The sequence below is a fragment of the Podarcis erhardii genome (assembly GCF_964252035.2).
Source record: "Podarcis erhardii genome assembly, chromosome: 3".
NCBI classification, from domain to species: Eukaryota; Metazoa; Chordata; class Lepidosauria; order Squamata; family Lacertidae; genus Podarcis; species Podarcis erhardii.
Window position 1 is genome coordinate 99626003 of NC_138507.1, and position 16085 is coordinate 99642087.

The window sequence follows — 16085 nt, forward strand, 5'->3', positions numbered from 1 at the left end:
GGTAGAAATATCTTCAACACAATCATACCTTATGCAAATGACAAGCTGTTAATGATGACAACAGAATGTGTTGGTCTACTGTGCAATCTCACCTAGGTGTTTGAAGAAGAATGCAGGAAGTTGGGTGGAGCAGAACAAAGGAAAACACTGAAATCCGTAATGAAGTTGTCCCTGGTCAAGGACTTGGTTCTTCATGGCTGGCTCCTAAGATCATGAGCTTCCTGCTTTGCATCCCTTCCCAGCTATTGGAGTGTCCCTCACCTGCCCCGTCTGCTTGCTTGTGTAGTTCTATGACTAGTCCCATGTTCTCAGATTTGGAACCCCTGTTAAAATCCACCCATATTATCCTCCTTCCCCTGCTCAGCTCTGGCTTGCAGCAGATGTGGAAGCATAACAGCTTGGCTAACCTGGTGGCCCATGGGTGTCACAAACAGACAAGGGCACTGCAAGGTCACCCACTGCACTGCCCACTCACATTCCTGAATCCTACATATTTCAAATTGGTTTAAAATCCCTGTCACATTTTCAGCTTTGTCCCTACAGTGAGCTCCCAGTTCCATTGTTAAAATAAAACAAGGGGAAATTCTCACTGGTTGCTAGTTGCAGGTACCTAGGCCACCACCATACAGATAATCCCTGGGATCTATTTTGAGTAGCTACAATGGACCTTCCATATCTGCAATGAGTACGGATGGTTCTCAGGTCAAACCTGAGCATAGGAAGTGCCTTATACCGTGCCAGACACTGTATCCACCTTGCCAAATATTGTATGCTCTGGCTGGCAGCAGCCCTCTAGCAGAAGTCCTTCCCATCACATCCTGGCTGAGAACTGCATCAAAAGTGTGCCCATAGGGGAACAGCAGCTGCTGAATAGTTAGTTAACCTCACTTGGCCCTTTGTCTGCAACCTGTAGACTGTAGGGTGAGGAATGAGAGATTTGAGAGATACTATGGAAGTCACTTTGCAATGACCTATTTATTGTGACTTCATCCCAATTTGTTTACAGGTAGGTTAGACGTTTTCCAGCACATTTCCCCATCACTTTCCATATCACAAAAAGTCTGAATTTGCAGGTGGGGGATTTGCAGGTTAAATCAACAGCACAACCTGAATTTGCTGGTACATAATTGAATCCCACTTGAAAATAGCACAGTCTGGAAGTGCCCATAGTTATTTGAGTAATCCATGTGGCTATTGCACTGGGAATAAAAAACAGAGGTTTAAGGGAACAGCAAACAGGCCTTGAAGATCAAACACACACACACCCCTCTTTCTTTTGTGTGGGGTGTGTGGCGGGAGGTTACAACTGAATACACCCTGCTGATAATTTGGAATTCTGTGGTGACTGAAACATAGATTAAGTCTCAGTTAAAGGAAGCTCTTCATTTGCCCCTAAACAAAAACAAGGGCAAGATTCAGTCAAAGTTAAGCATTGTGCTAAAATTAAGATTGCTCTTAATTCAGGTCTTGCTCTCCTGTGGGGAGGATAAATGTAAAGAGTTGAGTGTTTCCCCCCCCATCTGGTTGGTTGTTTTTTTCAGCAATCAAAATATCTTGGCGATTTCAGTGGGGCAAAATTCATGGTGTGCCTAACCCTCCCCCTGTTACGTGTGGGATTCAAACGGGCTGAACTTCAGCCAGATCCTGCTCAGAATGTGTGTTTTAAATTGAAGACACCTGAAAATGAACAAAATGTGCTTCTTACAATTGAAGATTATCCCCCCTGTTTCTCCAAGATGATCTTTAAAAAATAAAAATAAAACCCTTACATTCATTTCAGATAAAATCTTATATCACCACATCATTTAGTAACATTGTGCTTTTCTTCCCCAAAATAAAAAAACAACCCTAAAGTTATATGAAACCCCAGTACATGCTCTTTACAATTTTAAAGAGAGAAAATGATGTGAAACAGAATAAAGTATAAAGCATGCCACTGGTTCATGAACTTCATTATACCAGGGGGAAAAAGGGAAAAATCACAGCAACAGACAGTTGCCATAGAAATGTTCAAGCAGCTAATGCTTGTTTACAAGAGACATCTCTCTATTGTTTCTTCTTCTTCTTCAATCCTTCCTAACTATGGCAAATCAAAAAGCAATTGAGCAAAAACGAAGAATAGATGCATTTGAATAGGAAATCAAACACAGTATTTCAAAGGATACAGGTTTCTAATAATATTCGATCCACCCTGTTATTATTATTTTATTTCCTGTTTAGGTTACATCCCTGCTGAAGCTGTTTTTGTTTTCGTTTGTTTGTTTTTTAAAAAACAACAACAACAACAACTTAATTTTCACCCTGGAAAAATTAAGATTAAAAAGTAAGGCACCAAAGAAATTCTGCCCTTTATAGCAACAAACCACCATAAGGCTCACTCATTTCTTGCAGCTTAGCTGAAAACTGTGCATGTGCTGGAACTGTTTGCTTCTGATTAAGATTCCATAAAAGGTCTTATTGCAACCAGTTGGGTCACTTGAACCAGACACATAAATACATCTGAATGGTATCAATACTAGATAAGGATATGGGTGTTTTCCTCTTCAACTCTCCCTAGTCTTTCTCACGGCCATTATTCTTGGGCAAGAAGTAGACCTCCCCCTTTGCTGGTAATAATTTGTTTATCAGATATATAATTAATTGATACGCACAAAGGAGATTCCTCTTAATACATGTCAGACTCCCCAGGGGACTAGGTGAAAAGGGTTGTGTGTTTTCTCCGTCTGGTTTATTGGTTTTCCTCAGCAACAAAAGCTAAAATACACATTGCAATTCAACGGAGCTCTTTATGAAGATTCCATATATGTATCAACAGCTCTGCGATGCAGACCACACATACATACACTTCAATGCACTCGGCTGCCAAGTCCTTTAAACTATCCATGAAGCTTGTGATATGATTGTATTGGCTGTATAAAACTATCAGAAAAATTCATCCGGAACGAAATATTGTTCGATAAATTCAACATGCTTGTGCGTGCTTTAGAACTGCAGTTATTAGGAAGGTGGTTCATATTTTACTTCCTTTACTGCAACATATTTTGCCACCTGGTAAGCATTCCCTTTTTCGTAAGGATTTCTTCCAAGATTCGTTCATGTTGCTCTTGTCAGCACGCCCCGTCTCAAAATAATCATAACATTTGCTTTTACATGCAATGCCATGGTCGCTTTTCATAGGCTCCCAATCTGAGGCACGGTCTCGTTCTGTATCGTGGCTTCCTTTCTCATTGGTTAATACGGTCTTGTCCTGGTTCCCATGCAGCCCAGCATTAGTAATGAAAATTTCATTGATGTGTATCTGATCATCGCTCCGGTAAACTGGGGTGCTGCCAACACCATATTCCGCCTGTTGGGAACAACTTGGCATAGATATCGAAGAAGAGGAGGAGGAGGAAGAGGAGGAGGAGGAAGAAGAGGAGGAGGAGGAGGAGGAAGAAGAAGAGGAATTTCCCATTGCAGAATTAGCAGACAATGGCAAACTTAAATAGTGGCTGCTGCATTCTTGGTAAAAACAGCAGGTGTGGATCTTTTCGCAGTCTTCCCTTGCCATCCGAAGGCGTTTTCTATAAGGACAGTCATGAGAAACAAACCACTCCTGGGCAGAGGCCCCCCCAAAGGAGCAAGCAGGGAAGCACCAGTTGTTTTGCATGATAATTTCCCCATGAATTCTCTTCATTAAATTGTTTATGAGGACGGATCTCCTTAAGTAGACTTCGGGGTCGTCAATGTACTTCAGTTTTTCCAAAGACATGTAAAGGATATGCGCCCGCTCCTCAAAGACAGATATCGTCTACAGATGAAAGAGAGAGGAGATAACAACAACAACTTATTAATATTCTGTTGGGAGCTGCCCAGAGTGGCTGGGGAAACCCAGCCAGATCAGCTGGGTATACATTATTATTATTAATAATTATTATTATTATTAAGATGGTTGTAATGCAGGTCAGCTGAAACATGTTGTTGAGATTCTACCTGTCTGACTATCATTTAACATTTGGGGCAGTCATATTTATTTTAATATAGGGGTGCCCAAACTTTTTTCAAAGAGGGCCAGATTTAATGAAGTGAACATGCGTGAGGGTCAACCATAGTTATTGACCTTTTTTTTAGGATTGAAGTTGTTGAGCTTTTTTTACAATTTTCTGGGATTTCCCCCCAGAAAATAAACTGCCACAGAGTCCGGATTACATCAGCAGGCCGGATTAGGCCCCCAAAACGGACTTAGAACATTTAAGACCTCTCTGCCTCGCCCTCCAGCACATTCAAATCCCCCAAACCAGTAGCTGATTAGTGGGCTTGTCATTACCAAAGTGCAGCCCAGGAAAGCTAGTTAGTCAATAGCCAAGATCTGAAGGAATCAAAACCATATGGTCCCAGGAGAAGGGCTGTAGCCTAGTGGTAGAGCATCTGTTTTGCATGCAGAAGGTCCCAGGTTCAATCCCAGGCATCTCCAGGTAGCACTGGGGAAAGACTTCTGTCTGAAACCCTGGAGAGCTGCTACAAGGCAGTGTACTGAGCTAGATGAACCAACGGTCTGAATTATAATAAGGCAGCTTCCTATGTTCCTGTGTTCCGGTGCTGGGATATTGACATTTTTCAATGTTAGTTCAGCTGTGAGGAATCTTCTTGAGCCAAACTGTGTCCTTGTGGAGAATAGTATATATGCAAAAAGGGGGAAAACTGAAACAAAGCAAAAATTATCTGTACTTTTGAACAGTACCATACTTCCTCCAACAATCATTAGCTTCCATGGCAGGGAAAAAATATTTCTAATGAAGAAATGACTCAAATGAGATTTGCAGGAACGTGAATTAACCAGAGGGTTAATTTAACCAGAGATGTTTTTATCTGGAAAAAAGCTTATTTCCTTAATACACAGGCTAATTTCATATCCATAACAGACTCTCAAGAGACTCTCCTTCCTTGGAGTTTTTTAAGCAGAGGTTAAGCAGAGGCTGTCTGTTGTGTATGGTCTAGTTCAGATTCCTGCATTGCAGAGGGCTGAACTAACTGGTCCTTGGGGTCCCATCCTGCACTACAATTCTGATACTATGAACTCAGCAACCCTTAGGTATCTATATGTTCCTATCATAAGGCATAGGGCTGTCCTTCTGTTTGCCAAAGGGACTGCAATCCTGCAGGAATTCATGCTGGAAAAGTGGGAAGATTACTTTCACGGTGTTCCCCTTTTCGCTGCAGTCCCTTCCCCAGTGGTTTTCTAGATGGATCCAAGACGCATTCCAGGGAAAGGATGGTGATGGACATGCCTGGAATCTCCATTGGTGCTTCACTGAGCAGCCTACTCAACCTCCTCAACCCACAAAAACAAATTGTATTAAAAAAAGAAAGAAAAATTAATGTGGCAACTGGTGTCAGCTGTGACAGATGCTGCCACTGTGCCTGTTTCTTGCTGCAACCTTCTGCCCCATCATCTGCTGCTCTTGTCTCTGGTGGTCCTTAGCCCCTGCCCCGGTCTGTGGGTTCCTCGATTTACACCACAAAGTCTGGTCCTAATAGCGCCACTGTTTTCTTCCTGCCACTGTCCTTCACTGTCACTTCCTGTTTTGTGAAGCGGCTTCTTGCTGTTTGCATATGAGCAGAAGCAGATACAGAAAACAGGAAGTGATGTCATCTATTTCTTTATGCAGCAGGCTAGAGTGGGGAAAGCTCCAGAGAATTTCTTCAAGTTCAGAAACCTTGGTGAAGGAAGTGTGGGCTACCAGCCCATAGATTTGCTCTTGGCACAATTGCCTCCTTTCTTCCTCTCTTGTTAGATTAAGATAAGCCAAAACATACGCAAATATTGTATGAGAAGAAAAAGATATTCCTCTCTGTGTCTTGTTTTTCTTGTTCCGATTTTCCCTTGTGGCCAAAGAATTTTGGCAGAGAGGAAAAATCTTTCCTATGGAGATAATAAGGATATTTTCCAACGGTCCATTTTTCTCATAGCCTCTTCTCAAAACAATGCAGCATCCTTTCCCTTTGAGCAAAACCTTCTGTGCATCTTGACACCACTTCTGGTGCTTTAGAAACTAGTTCCAGGCTTTGCACTATCCCACTTTGAAACGGAATTTATTATTAATTTCTAACAAAGGTCTATTTCTAGGGGAAATATGCAATGCAAAAAAAGAATGCTATAAGTGAAAAAAAGATGAAGTAATTAGTTACCCTGCTTCAGAAATATTGTTTCTGAAATAAACACAGTTTTATACAAGAAGTCCATTGTATGCACTCAGTGGTGGGTTTTTTGTTTTTTTAAAAAACCTCTCATAGTCCCTGGTTCGATTGCAGTCACTATTGCCATGACTAGAAACCAACAAATATCTGGCAGGCTACGAAGCTTTCTGTGAAACTATCTGCTGGTCTCTGTCCAGTTCCCAGTGGAAAACTATCTGCTTTACAAAAATCACCATCACATTTGGCAACCTTACTTAGCAAAAAGGTCATGATGCACATGAAGCATAGAATCCAACATTCCCCTGGGCTTAAAGCTTAATTTTCCAGATGTCTGGGCAATATGGCAAGCTTGCAATGCTCTTATACATTAATTTGCTCTTCGTAGTATATTTTCAGTAGGCTGAAAAGAAAGATCTAAGTTGCAAGGTCTGCAAAATTGCTACCTGATCTCATGAGGGGTGGGAGTGAACAATGAATTAGGTAAGAACTGTATATCTAAACAGTGGGTGTTCTGCAAAACACTGCTTTCCTAATACTGACACCTACTATGATTCAGAAACTAGAAAGTTTGATATCCACTGGGAGTGATCTTTAGGACTATTCCTTTCCAGTGGCACTTTTAGCTATACAGTATTCCATTTATTTTCATTCACTATGATGAGCTATTCTGTAAATCTGCTTTTGGGGAACAAAGTCACGTGTTTTTGTTTCAGTTTTTTTAGCCCATTGTCTCTCAATTTCAGCTAATGCCACCAGGAACAGCAAACAGGTAAATGTGGTGGTGTGCTTTGTGTGTGTGCTTTTTTCTTGCTCTGGAGCATTGTTTTATTAGTATGCTGAAGCAAAGCTATATATTACATTAAAACTTCCCTTTGCAGCCATGTTGCCTCTGTTTGGAATTTGTGGGATATAGTAACAAGGATGGCAACAACAGTAGCTTTTGCTACGTGTCCCAATGAAAAATAGCATGTGAATGGAAAACAAAGTTGCTTTTTAATGTTATTGTGGCTTTCTGAATGGCTGAGCCTTCAGCAGAGTAAAATGCAAAGCAATTGCCTGTCACAATAAATAAACACCTAACCCTTGAACAATAGCAGAAGGGGCACAACCAGATGCTGTGGAAGGAGAATTATTATCATTATCAATATCAATTCAATTTGTATACCACCCTTTGTCCATAGATCTCAGGGCAGTTCGCAGCATAAAAAAGACAAAATATATACTAAAAGTCATAGAAATTGGCTCTACTCTGATCAGTTATGGGTGAATTCTGCTCCCTCCTCAGCAGGGTCTGCAAACCCTATTCCTACTCTTCAAGAGGATTCGCTAACCCTCGAGAAAAGCTTTCAAGGGGCTCAGAGCAGGACACTGGGGAGAAAGTGATGGGAAAACCCCCTTTTGTAAACTTCCTTCCGTCTGTGGTTCTCAAAATCCAAGTCATAGTATACTGTGATTTTCTCAGGGGTCCAAAGAGATTTGTATACATTACAGGGACAGAATAGAAATTCCACTTCAACATGCAGGATGATGAAAAGCCATCACATGTAGGTGACAATACCAAAAACAAAGCAAAAAATAAAATAAAAATCACGCTTACAGTTGACTAATTAATGGCTCAAAGTGGCTAACCAAATCGAAAACCAAAACACATCCTGCAACAATAAGATGAACATTTTTATTATTTTTAATGGTATGGGGGTTTTTTGGTTTTGTTTTTTGTTTTTTGCAAACCCCACATTAACAACACAATCCTATATGTGTTTGTGCAAAAGCAACATCTCAGCGAGGCATATTCCCTAGTCAATGTGTTTAGGACTGCAGCCCAAAATGGCACAAGAGGCTTTAGCAGGACATCCATGCAATACACTTTCTGAGACTGATCTAAGCCAGTTCTGCAGAGGGACATGAGGGACGAGCAACTTTGTACCACAATTAGAAGAGGGTAGCCTTGGAACTACTGCCCAAAACCTATCTGCTTGCTGCAGGGCTTATGCCAGGGAAAGTGTTCTCGGGGGTATGTGAGCCTCAGGCAATGAAGGCAAATGGCAGCACTTTTAATTCAGTCCAGCAGCAAGCTGGCAATTGGTGTGAAAAGGCTCCTTGGCACATCTATCATACTATTGTTGCATGGACTGTGGACCGTGGAGTGTGAGAGCAAGCACCAGCATTGTATCAATGCATATGGGAAATAATACTTAAATGCAATTGCTTGCTGTCCACCAATGCACAGCCATTCTAAGATGTAAACTGGCCCTCATGATTCTTACAACAACCCCTTAAGGTGGGCTCTAGTTAGGTGCAAGGAGCTGCAGCTGAAGGTTAAGGCTGTCCAATGTGTTTTTGGCTGAGTTGAGATTTAGCTTGGACGTCTGGCTCATGATTCAGGATCTTCCCATGCTTCCATCCCATTCCTTCCCTCACCATCAGTAAAATCTGGACCAGGTGTTTCCCAGATTTATCTAAATGGGATCAGTCAGTCCTTACCCAGGATATTTTGCCCAAGTTTCATCCTACAATTTAGGCCAGGTGAAGCAGCCTACATCAGGCAGTAGATTTGGGAGCACCATTAAATAACAGCAAATTCTCAATTGTTTTGTTGGCTATTATATATATATATATATATATATATATATATATATATATATGCCACTGAACATTTGTATGCTTTGCCCCAGCCCAGCCTCCAAAATGTCTTTGGCTACCACCATCTTTATCTGCCAGGTAATGGGGATTCAATATTGTGTGGGAGGAAGATCATGCAATGTAGCAGAATTAGGAGTGGTAGCAGTGATGGATTGCAAAGGTGGAAAGCCAGGGACACAGCTGTTTGCTCTGTTTTACTCCTGGTGTTTCCCTTGGACACCATAGGCATTTGCCATCCAGCAGATTGGGAGCAGCAAGAAGAATGCCAGGAGTGTCCCACTGAGGGCCAACCCAGGTTTCATCTGCCTCATCCAGCATGAACCTGAGAGCATGGAAGTTTAGAGCACATGGCTGGAAGGCTATTCAGATGCATTGTTCAGAGACATGGGATCATCCCACAGAGAAGTAGCTCCCATCTGTGTACACCAAGTATGGTGACATGAAGGAGGAACCTTATTATAGAATTAATTTGTATGGATTTAATAGGTTTGCTGTACTATTGTTTAGAGATGTATGTGACTTTAATTTGTGTTATATTTTTACATGTGCTATGTTTTAATATATTGATTATTCTGATATGTTGTCTTAACAGATGTGCTTGCTATGCACCACTTTGGGTTTTTCCCAGGAATGGGAAAATGAAATATGGGCAATAAATGAAACAAAATGCATTACAACAACCAGTTTAGGTACTCACTGAGGAGCAAAAAGGAAATGTGCTCCAAGACTTATTGGGTATACAGTCGTACCTCGGAAGTCAAACAGAATCAATTCCAGAAGTCCGTTCTACTTCCAAAACATTCGGAAACCAAGGTGTGCCTTCCAATTGGCTGCAGAAAGCTCCTGCAGCCAATCAGAAGCTGCATCAGATGTTTGGGTTCTAAAGAACGTTCGCAAACTGGAACACTCACTTCCGGGTTTGCGGCATTTGGGAGCCAAAACGTTCAACTCGCAAGGCATTCGTCAACCAAGATACAGTGGTACCTCGGGATGTGAATGGGATCCATTCCAGAGCCCCGTTCACATCCCGAACGGAACGCAAGATGCAACAGCGTTTCGCCGCTTCCGCGCATGATGTCATTTTGAGCGTCTGCACATGCGCGAGCGGCAAAATCCGGAAGTAAAGAGCTCCGTTACTTCCGGGTTGCCGCGTAGTGCAACTCGATCGCACTCAACCCAAAGCACATTCAACTCAAGGTATGACTGTACGGCTGTATAAGTGTTCAGGGTGTCTATATCTGATTGTCGTAAAGAAAGCAAAAGTGACAGCTATTCCATTCATCATACTAGTTGAGTGCAAGTGGGGGAAAAGCAGATACAGATTAAAAGAAAAACGAAACAAGAACTGAAATATGGACGTAACCCAGGTGGAGTATTTTCAGATACAAGCAGTGGAACACAGTAGAGTCTGAAGGCAGACAAGGGGTGGCACTCTGCTAAAGCTAAGTCGTGTCTGGGTTGATTGCTAGCTGGGATCCACATGTATGTTGCTCTCTGAAACTTACTTTAGGTGTACAGCTGCTGAGTGAGGGGTGAAAGTCCTCTTCTTCCACATATTTCCTTTTAAAGTACGTGATCTTGGATGTTGTTACAGGATTTGAAATTCCTCTGTGGTGAGATCCTGTGAGAAAATAAATAGCATGTAGCAATCTGTCTGAGGTCCCCCCACTCCAAAAAACAAAAAGTAGAAGAAAAGCCTTATCCGTTTCTTCCCCAGTGCACCAGAACTCTACTACATATTTCTTTATATGCTTATATAGCATTAACAAAACAGAAATTCAGTTTAATAATAGTTTTTGTGAGAAAATGCTGTAAGCAATGAAGGGTTGTGCTGCAAGACCGTTTAGGAAACAAGTCTGTTTATTTAAGCACAGTTGTCACATGAGCTTAAGCACCCTCTGCATATCTGACTTCAAGGAAACATTCATTCTGTCTGTTCAAGCCATTTGAAAAACTGCAACGTTCACAACTACACTCTGTAGTAGTTCGAGGAATTAGACAGGGCTGATTAAGTTTAATGCATTGGTAGCATAAGTATTAGTTGCTAAAGATTTATAAGTTTGGCTTAACTTTCTTGGAAAAGGCTGAGACAACTCTCCAAATTATTGGGAAGGGGAATTATTAATGGATGTAGTTAAGTGGGCTGCTACCTGTGAAAATTGATGCTACGTTAATCAAGAATTTGATTTTAATAGCTAAAGTTCCAGAGCTGTTTTTAGTCACCCCCACCCCCCCAAAAAAATTCAATTCTTAACAACAGTACACTTACATCACCCTCCTCTGGCAAGAAAAAAATGCTGGGCTCATGGGAAGACAAATCCAATTTGTAATTTATTTATCAAATAAACATAATTTGCTGTAATAACCAACTTGGGATGATGCCCTTTAAGCCCAATAGAAAGGAAGTTATTTGGAACAGGTAGCCAAAAATATAATTACTTTGAGCTCTTTTGAGACCAATGGATACTGTAATCTAGCCTGGGTCACAATACTCCAATCAAACCATATGCTACCATTGAGAGTGAAATTTTAATTACTGCCTAGCACTTAATATGGCCACCTGTTTGGGGTTTATTGCATTTTCCTCCTAGTGTTAATTTCAACCTCCAATAAATGATGTGCAAGACAAACCGGGTGGCATCTAGTTTCCTTTGCAGCAGAACACCCCCAAGTCTACATGTGGCATGTTAGTTAGTGACTTAGTTAGTTAGTTAGTTAGTTAGTTAGTTAGTTAGTTTATTAAAAAAAGACTGTACTGACAGTTAGCCAACAAGCTCATGCAATGGCTGCAGGCAAAATATAAAAACATTTAAGCAATCACCAGTATTGAAAACTAGCTAGTCTACAGTTGCTGTTATCAATTTAGAATTTTAATCTTAACCTCCCCCCCCCCGGCTTTTTCTCAAATATATTTAGAACCAGGCCTTTTTAGATAGCCAAAGAATGGCATATCAAAGCAAAGCAGACTAAGGCTGCATACACACCATATATTAAAAGTGCACACACCCACACCAAGAATCCTGGAAACTATAGTATGTTAAGGGTGCTGGGAATTGTAGCTCTGTGAGGGGTAAATTACACTTCCCAGGATCCTTTTGAGAGTGTATGTGCTTTAACTGTATGGTGCATATGCAGGCTCAGGGTCTCTAAACACCCTGAAGGAAACACAATTTGCCCTTCCACATCTATAGTTACTTGTAAGTAAGGCCTAGCAGAGTGTTTCTCAAACTTGAGTCTCTAGCTGTTGTTGGACTACAGCTCCCATCATCCCTGACCTGCTAGCTAGGGATGATGGGAGTCGTAGTCCAACAACAGTTGAAGACTCAAGTTTGAGAAACACTAGCCTAGCGTATCCAAGTTTAGATGATCATCTAAACCATGGCTAAGTGATCAGGAACAATCTCTTTGGGTAATTTTTTTTTTCCCCAAATACATTTTTATTAAGGTTATGCACATAACAAACATGCAACCAAATACAAAAGAAAAAAATGTAACAAAAAAAAGAGTCAAGATATACAAGCCAACTTTTTCCTCTCTCTAACTATACAAAGATAGATTAATCTGGCTATTTCACAAAACAGTAAAAGATTAAAAAAAAAAAAAAAACCACACACCCACAGAAACCGCCTCCTGGACTTCCTTCCATCCTTTTGGTAAGTATCGAATATCTGCTTCCATTACGTTTTTGATTTTTAATCTATAGGCCTAAATTCACACGCTGGTAGTATTTGTTCTGACCCCGCCAATCACATTAAGCATTTATTCCAATATAGTTCCAGTATTTACTCCAATTTTTCAGAGATTTCTGTTCATCGTGGTCTCTTAATTTACCTGTTAATTTATCAAGCTCAGCATATTTTATCATTTTAATTTGCCAATCATTTATATTGGGGATAGTTTCCACTTTCCAATATTGTGCCAATAAAATTCTCGCTGCTGTGGTGGCATAGAGGAATATCGTTCTATCTTCTTTCTTAATATCTTTACCTGTCATTCCCAGCAAAACGGCTTCGGGTCTTTTGGGAAAAGTGTATTTAAATATTCTTTTAAGCTCATTGTAAACCGATTCCCAAAAGCCTTTCACCTTTTTGCATGTCCACCATAGATGATATAGGTCACCCTCCACCTCCCCACATTTCCAGCATTTCTTATCTTTTAGTCTATACATTTTGGCCAACTTCACAGGGGTGTGGTACCACCTATATAGCATCTTCCAAACATTTTCTCTCAGAGACATACATGCTGTAAACTTTATGTTACAATTCCACACTTCCAGCCACCTTTCAAAATCGATGTTATAACCAAAGTCAATTGCCCATTTAATCATTGCCTCCTTCACCTCCTCGTCCTTTGTATACCACTCCAAAAGTATGTCATAGATTCTAGATAGGGTTTTGTTTTTACCTTCTATTACTTCTACATTGAATTTTGATTTTTTGTCATCAAAACCCAACTTCTTCTTGTCCTCTTTTAGCAAATCATTCACCTGGTGGTATTGCAACCACCCAGTGAATAGATTTTTTATCTCTTCATAAGGTCTAAGTCTTGGCCCTTGGTCTGTTTTTCTTAACATTTCTTCATAGGTGGCGTTTTTTTCCTCCATGTTTGTTTTCTTCACCGTTAAAGCCTCAATTGGTGAGATCCACCATGGGGTCTTTCTTTCAAGGAGATTTTTATTCCTTTCTCATGATTGGTATAAAGGTCCTCTAAAAATATGATTTAGAAAGCTCTTGTGGACCTTCACTTTCCCATACCATAATTTTAGGCTCATGCACTCCCCTCTCCTTGCAACCTTCTTTGTATTCAAGAGGTGGTGCCTTAAAAGCTTCCAATTTTATTTCATAACTATCCACAGCTCCACATTTACATCAACATCTGGGGAGTTTTAATTTTAAGCAGAATTATTCAGCAAAACTGGATCTGTCTGACCCTGATTTGTTTTAAGGAACTTTGGCTAGAATAAACCACAATTCCACAAGCAGTTCCATACTTCTCTTGTTGTGTGCATAAGAATAGAACGAGAGGGGATTATCTAGACCAACTTCTCATCTAGACCAACTTCTGACAACTGGATGAGGCTGGGGGGGTTGTAGTCCAAAACATCTGGAGGGCACCAGGTTAGCAAAGGCTGGTCTAGACCATGGGAGCATGGTGTATTCAAATCTTCCTATAAATCATAGCGTTGTCCCTGAAATCCACAAAGTTTTGTCCTGAACTCAGATTGCAGATAGGATGTTGTGGAAACCTAGGGCCGCCTACATGTTACATGTTATATTAATTGTGCAGCTTGCAGGCATATGGGAGGTGGCAATTTAATCCTAGGTATGTAGGAGCAGGGACTGGATTTTCATGTGCATCAATGGAAACTTTTTTCTATGTCTTTTTGCAGTGAAGGGATTTTCCCTCCTCCAGGAGTGCTCTTGGGGAGAAAAAGGTTAGACCTCCCCTGCCCTGTGCACTGTAGCCTCAGTGGAAATCTCCCACAAGCCATGCCTAGGTCTGCATTTTAAAATAATATATATTGACAGCCACTCAATTGACAATGTGTAAGGCCTTCAGCGATGTGGAAAGGATACTCTGTGTGCACTAAGAGACTGCAAATACAGAAGACTGGTTCTCAGATGCATGATGAGGTAGTAAAATCATCTCTAGACCGGACTTCTGGGTTAGCGCCTCCGGCAATGGCGGAATTCCTCTGATTGGGAGAAACTTGCTCCGTGGAAATCAGGGTCTGGCCGCCACGGCGAAGGCGGAGACCCACTAAAAATCACAGGCGGGAGAAGCCTGTGAACGTGGGATTTGGCTGGCACCTTTTGCGCCTCCCCTACTCACAGGGAGACCCGGTTTCAGGGATCCGGAGCGATGTGGGGTGAGCAGCGCAGTGCTTCGAATTGACTGCTTCTTTCACGGAGTGATGCCGCATTGCTGTTGCCAGAGAGCGCTGACTTTTTCCTGTGGACAATTTGATTCTAAACAACTACCCGTGAGTAGAACGGAAAATTGGATTTTTAAACGTCTTAATTTGGCACCGAAACGGGGAGGTTTCAAACAATAGATTGAAGCAAAGAATTTGTAAGCTAAAGTCTTGGAAAGTCCTATGTAAAGGATTAAACTTCCATCGACTAAAATCATTAAACCCCCCTTGGAGGCAGGAGAAGAGGGGGGAAATTTTGGATCGCATAAGCCTGCAGGAGAGAGTGAAGAAAGTTGGATCACCACCGCTCTGAACCTGGAAATGGACTGCTAAGGGAGCCTTTGAAATTGTTACAAGAGTTGGGCTGGTGGAATCTCCAGCTGCAAGAGAAAACTGTGAGATTGACCTTGGATTGCTTGAGAATGTCGACAGAAGAAGCCTTAGTGATTGCACTATGCAAGATAAGTGAGTCATTGGAACAGCTCCACAAGAAGACGGATGTGATGAATATTAAAATTGATATTTTGGGACAAAAAGTGACTAATTTGGGACAAAAAGTGAACATCTACACAGAAACTATTCAGGAACCGATACAGGAATCTACTTTGACATGCCAAATGGTGGAGAAAGCGAGGGAGAAAGTTGTGGTTGTTGAACCTAAAGTAATACAAGTGGAGAGGGAGAGAGCCCCAGCCTTACAGAGGCAATTTGATGATTACAAGTTGTTGCCCTCTATGATTGAATTCAGAGAAAGTCAGATTGGAACTCTGCTTGGACTGGAGAAGGAAAGTTTGATAGATCACCTCATGCAGGGATTTACTGACCTTTGGGATCTGGACCTGGGTCAGGAGGAAATTGGAGTTGTGGGGACCTGCAGATTTGGAGGGACTTTGAAACACGTCCTGAAATATCTTTTGGATTTTAGTTTTAACCACGGAGATGTGGATGACATGTCGAGAAGGAATAAAAACATTGTTAGGTTGGAGCTCCCCCGAGACCTACTCTTCAGCATCAAAGAAAGGAAATTAAGAACAAGATCAGCAGAAGACAAAGTAAAGTGTATGTATAAATACGAAGAAGATTTGCAGAAGGGACCTGGAAAAGAGTTAAGAGCCTCGGATAGAAGATCACCAGGTTGATGGACTATATGGAATTGACGGAAATGACTGGCAGAATCCGAGACCAGGGAGAAGAGACGGTGGAAGAAGATTGGAAAAAGTTTAAAGTTTATTTACAGAAATAGGGTAAAATTAATGAGTGTTAGAAAAATGTTGGAATGAAATTATATGGCCTTAGTAGAAGTGTTATAAGGAGTTAAGCATAAATAAGTATTATAGTATTAATGGAAATA

The 16085-nt window shown here is 41.1% G+C and overlaps 1 protein-coding gene across 1 annotated transcript in view; it reads right to left on the bottom strand.

Annotated features, from left to right (window-relative positions):
- Positions 1-2271: 2271 nt before the first annotated feature.
- Positions 2272-16085, bottom strand: part of SERTAD4 (SERTA domain containing 4) — a 30031-nt gene continuing 16217 nt past the window's right edge. Inside the window, exons 3-4 of the mRNA XM_081854939.1 lie at positions 10326-10441; positions 2272-3790 (exon numbers count right to left, since the gene is read on the bottom strand). Coding sequence (XP_081711065.1) covers positions 3011-3790; positions 10326-10441 — 896 coding nt within the window. The 3' untranslated portion in view covers positions 2272-3010. The remainder of the gene's footprint in view (positions 3791-10325; positions 10442-16085) is intronic.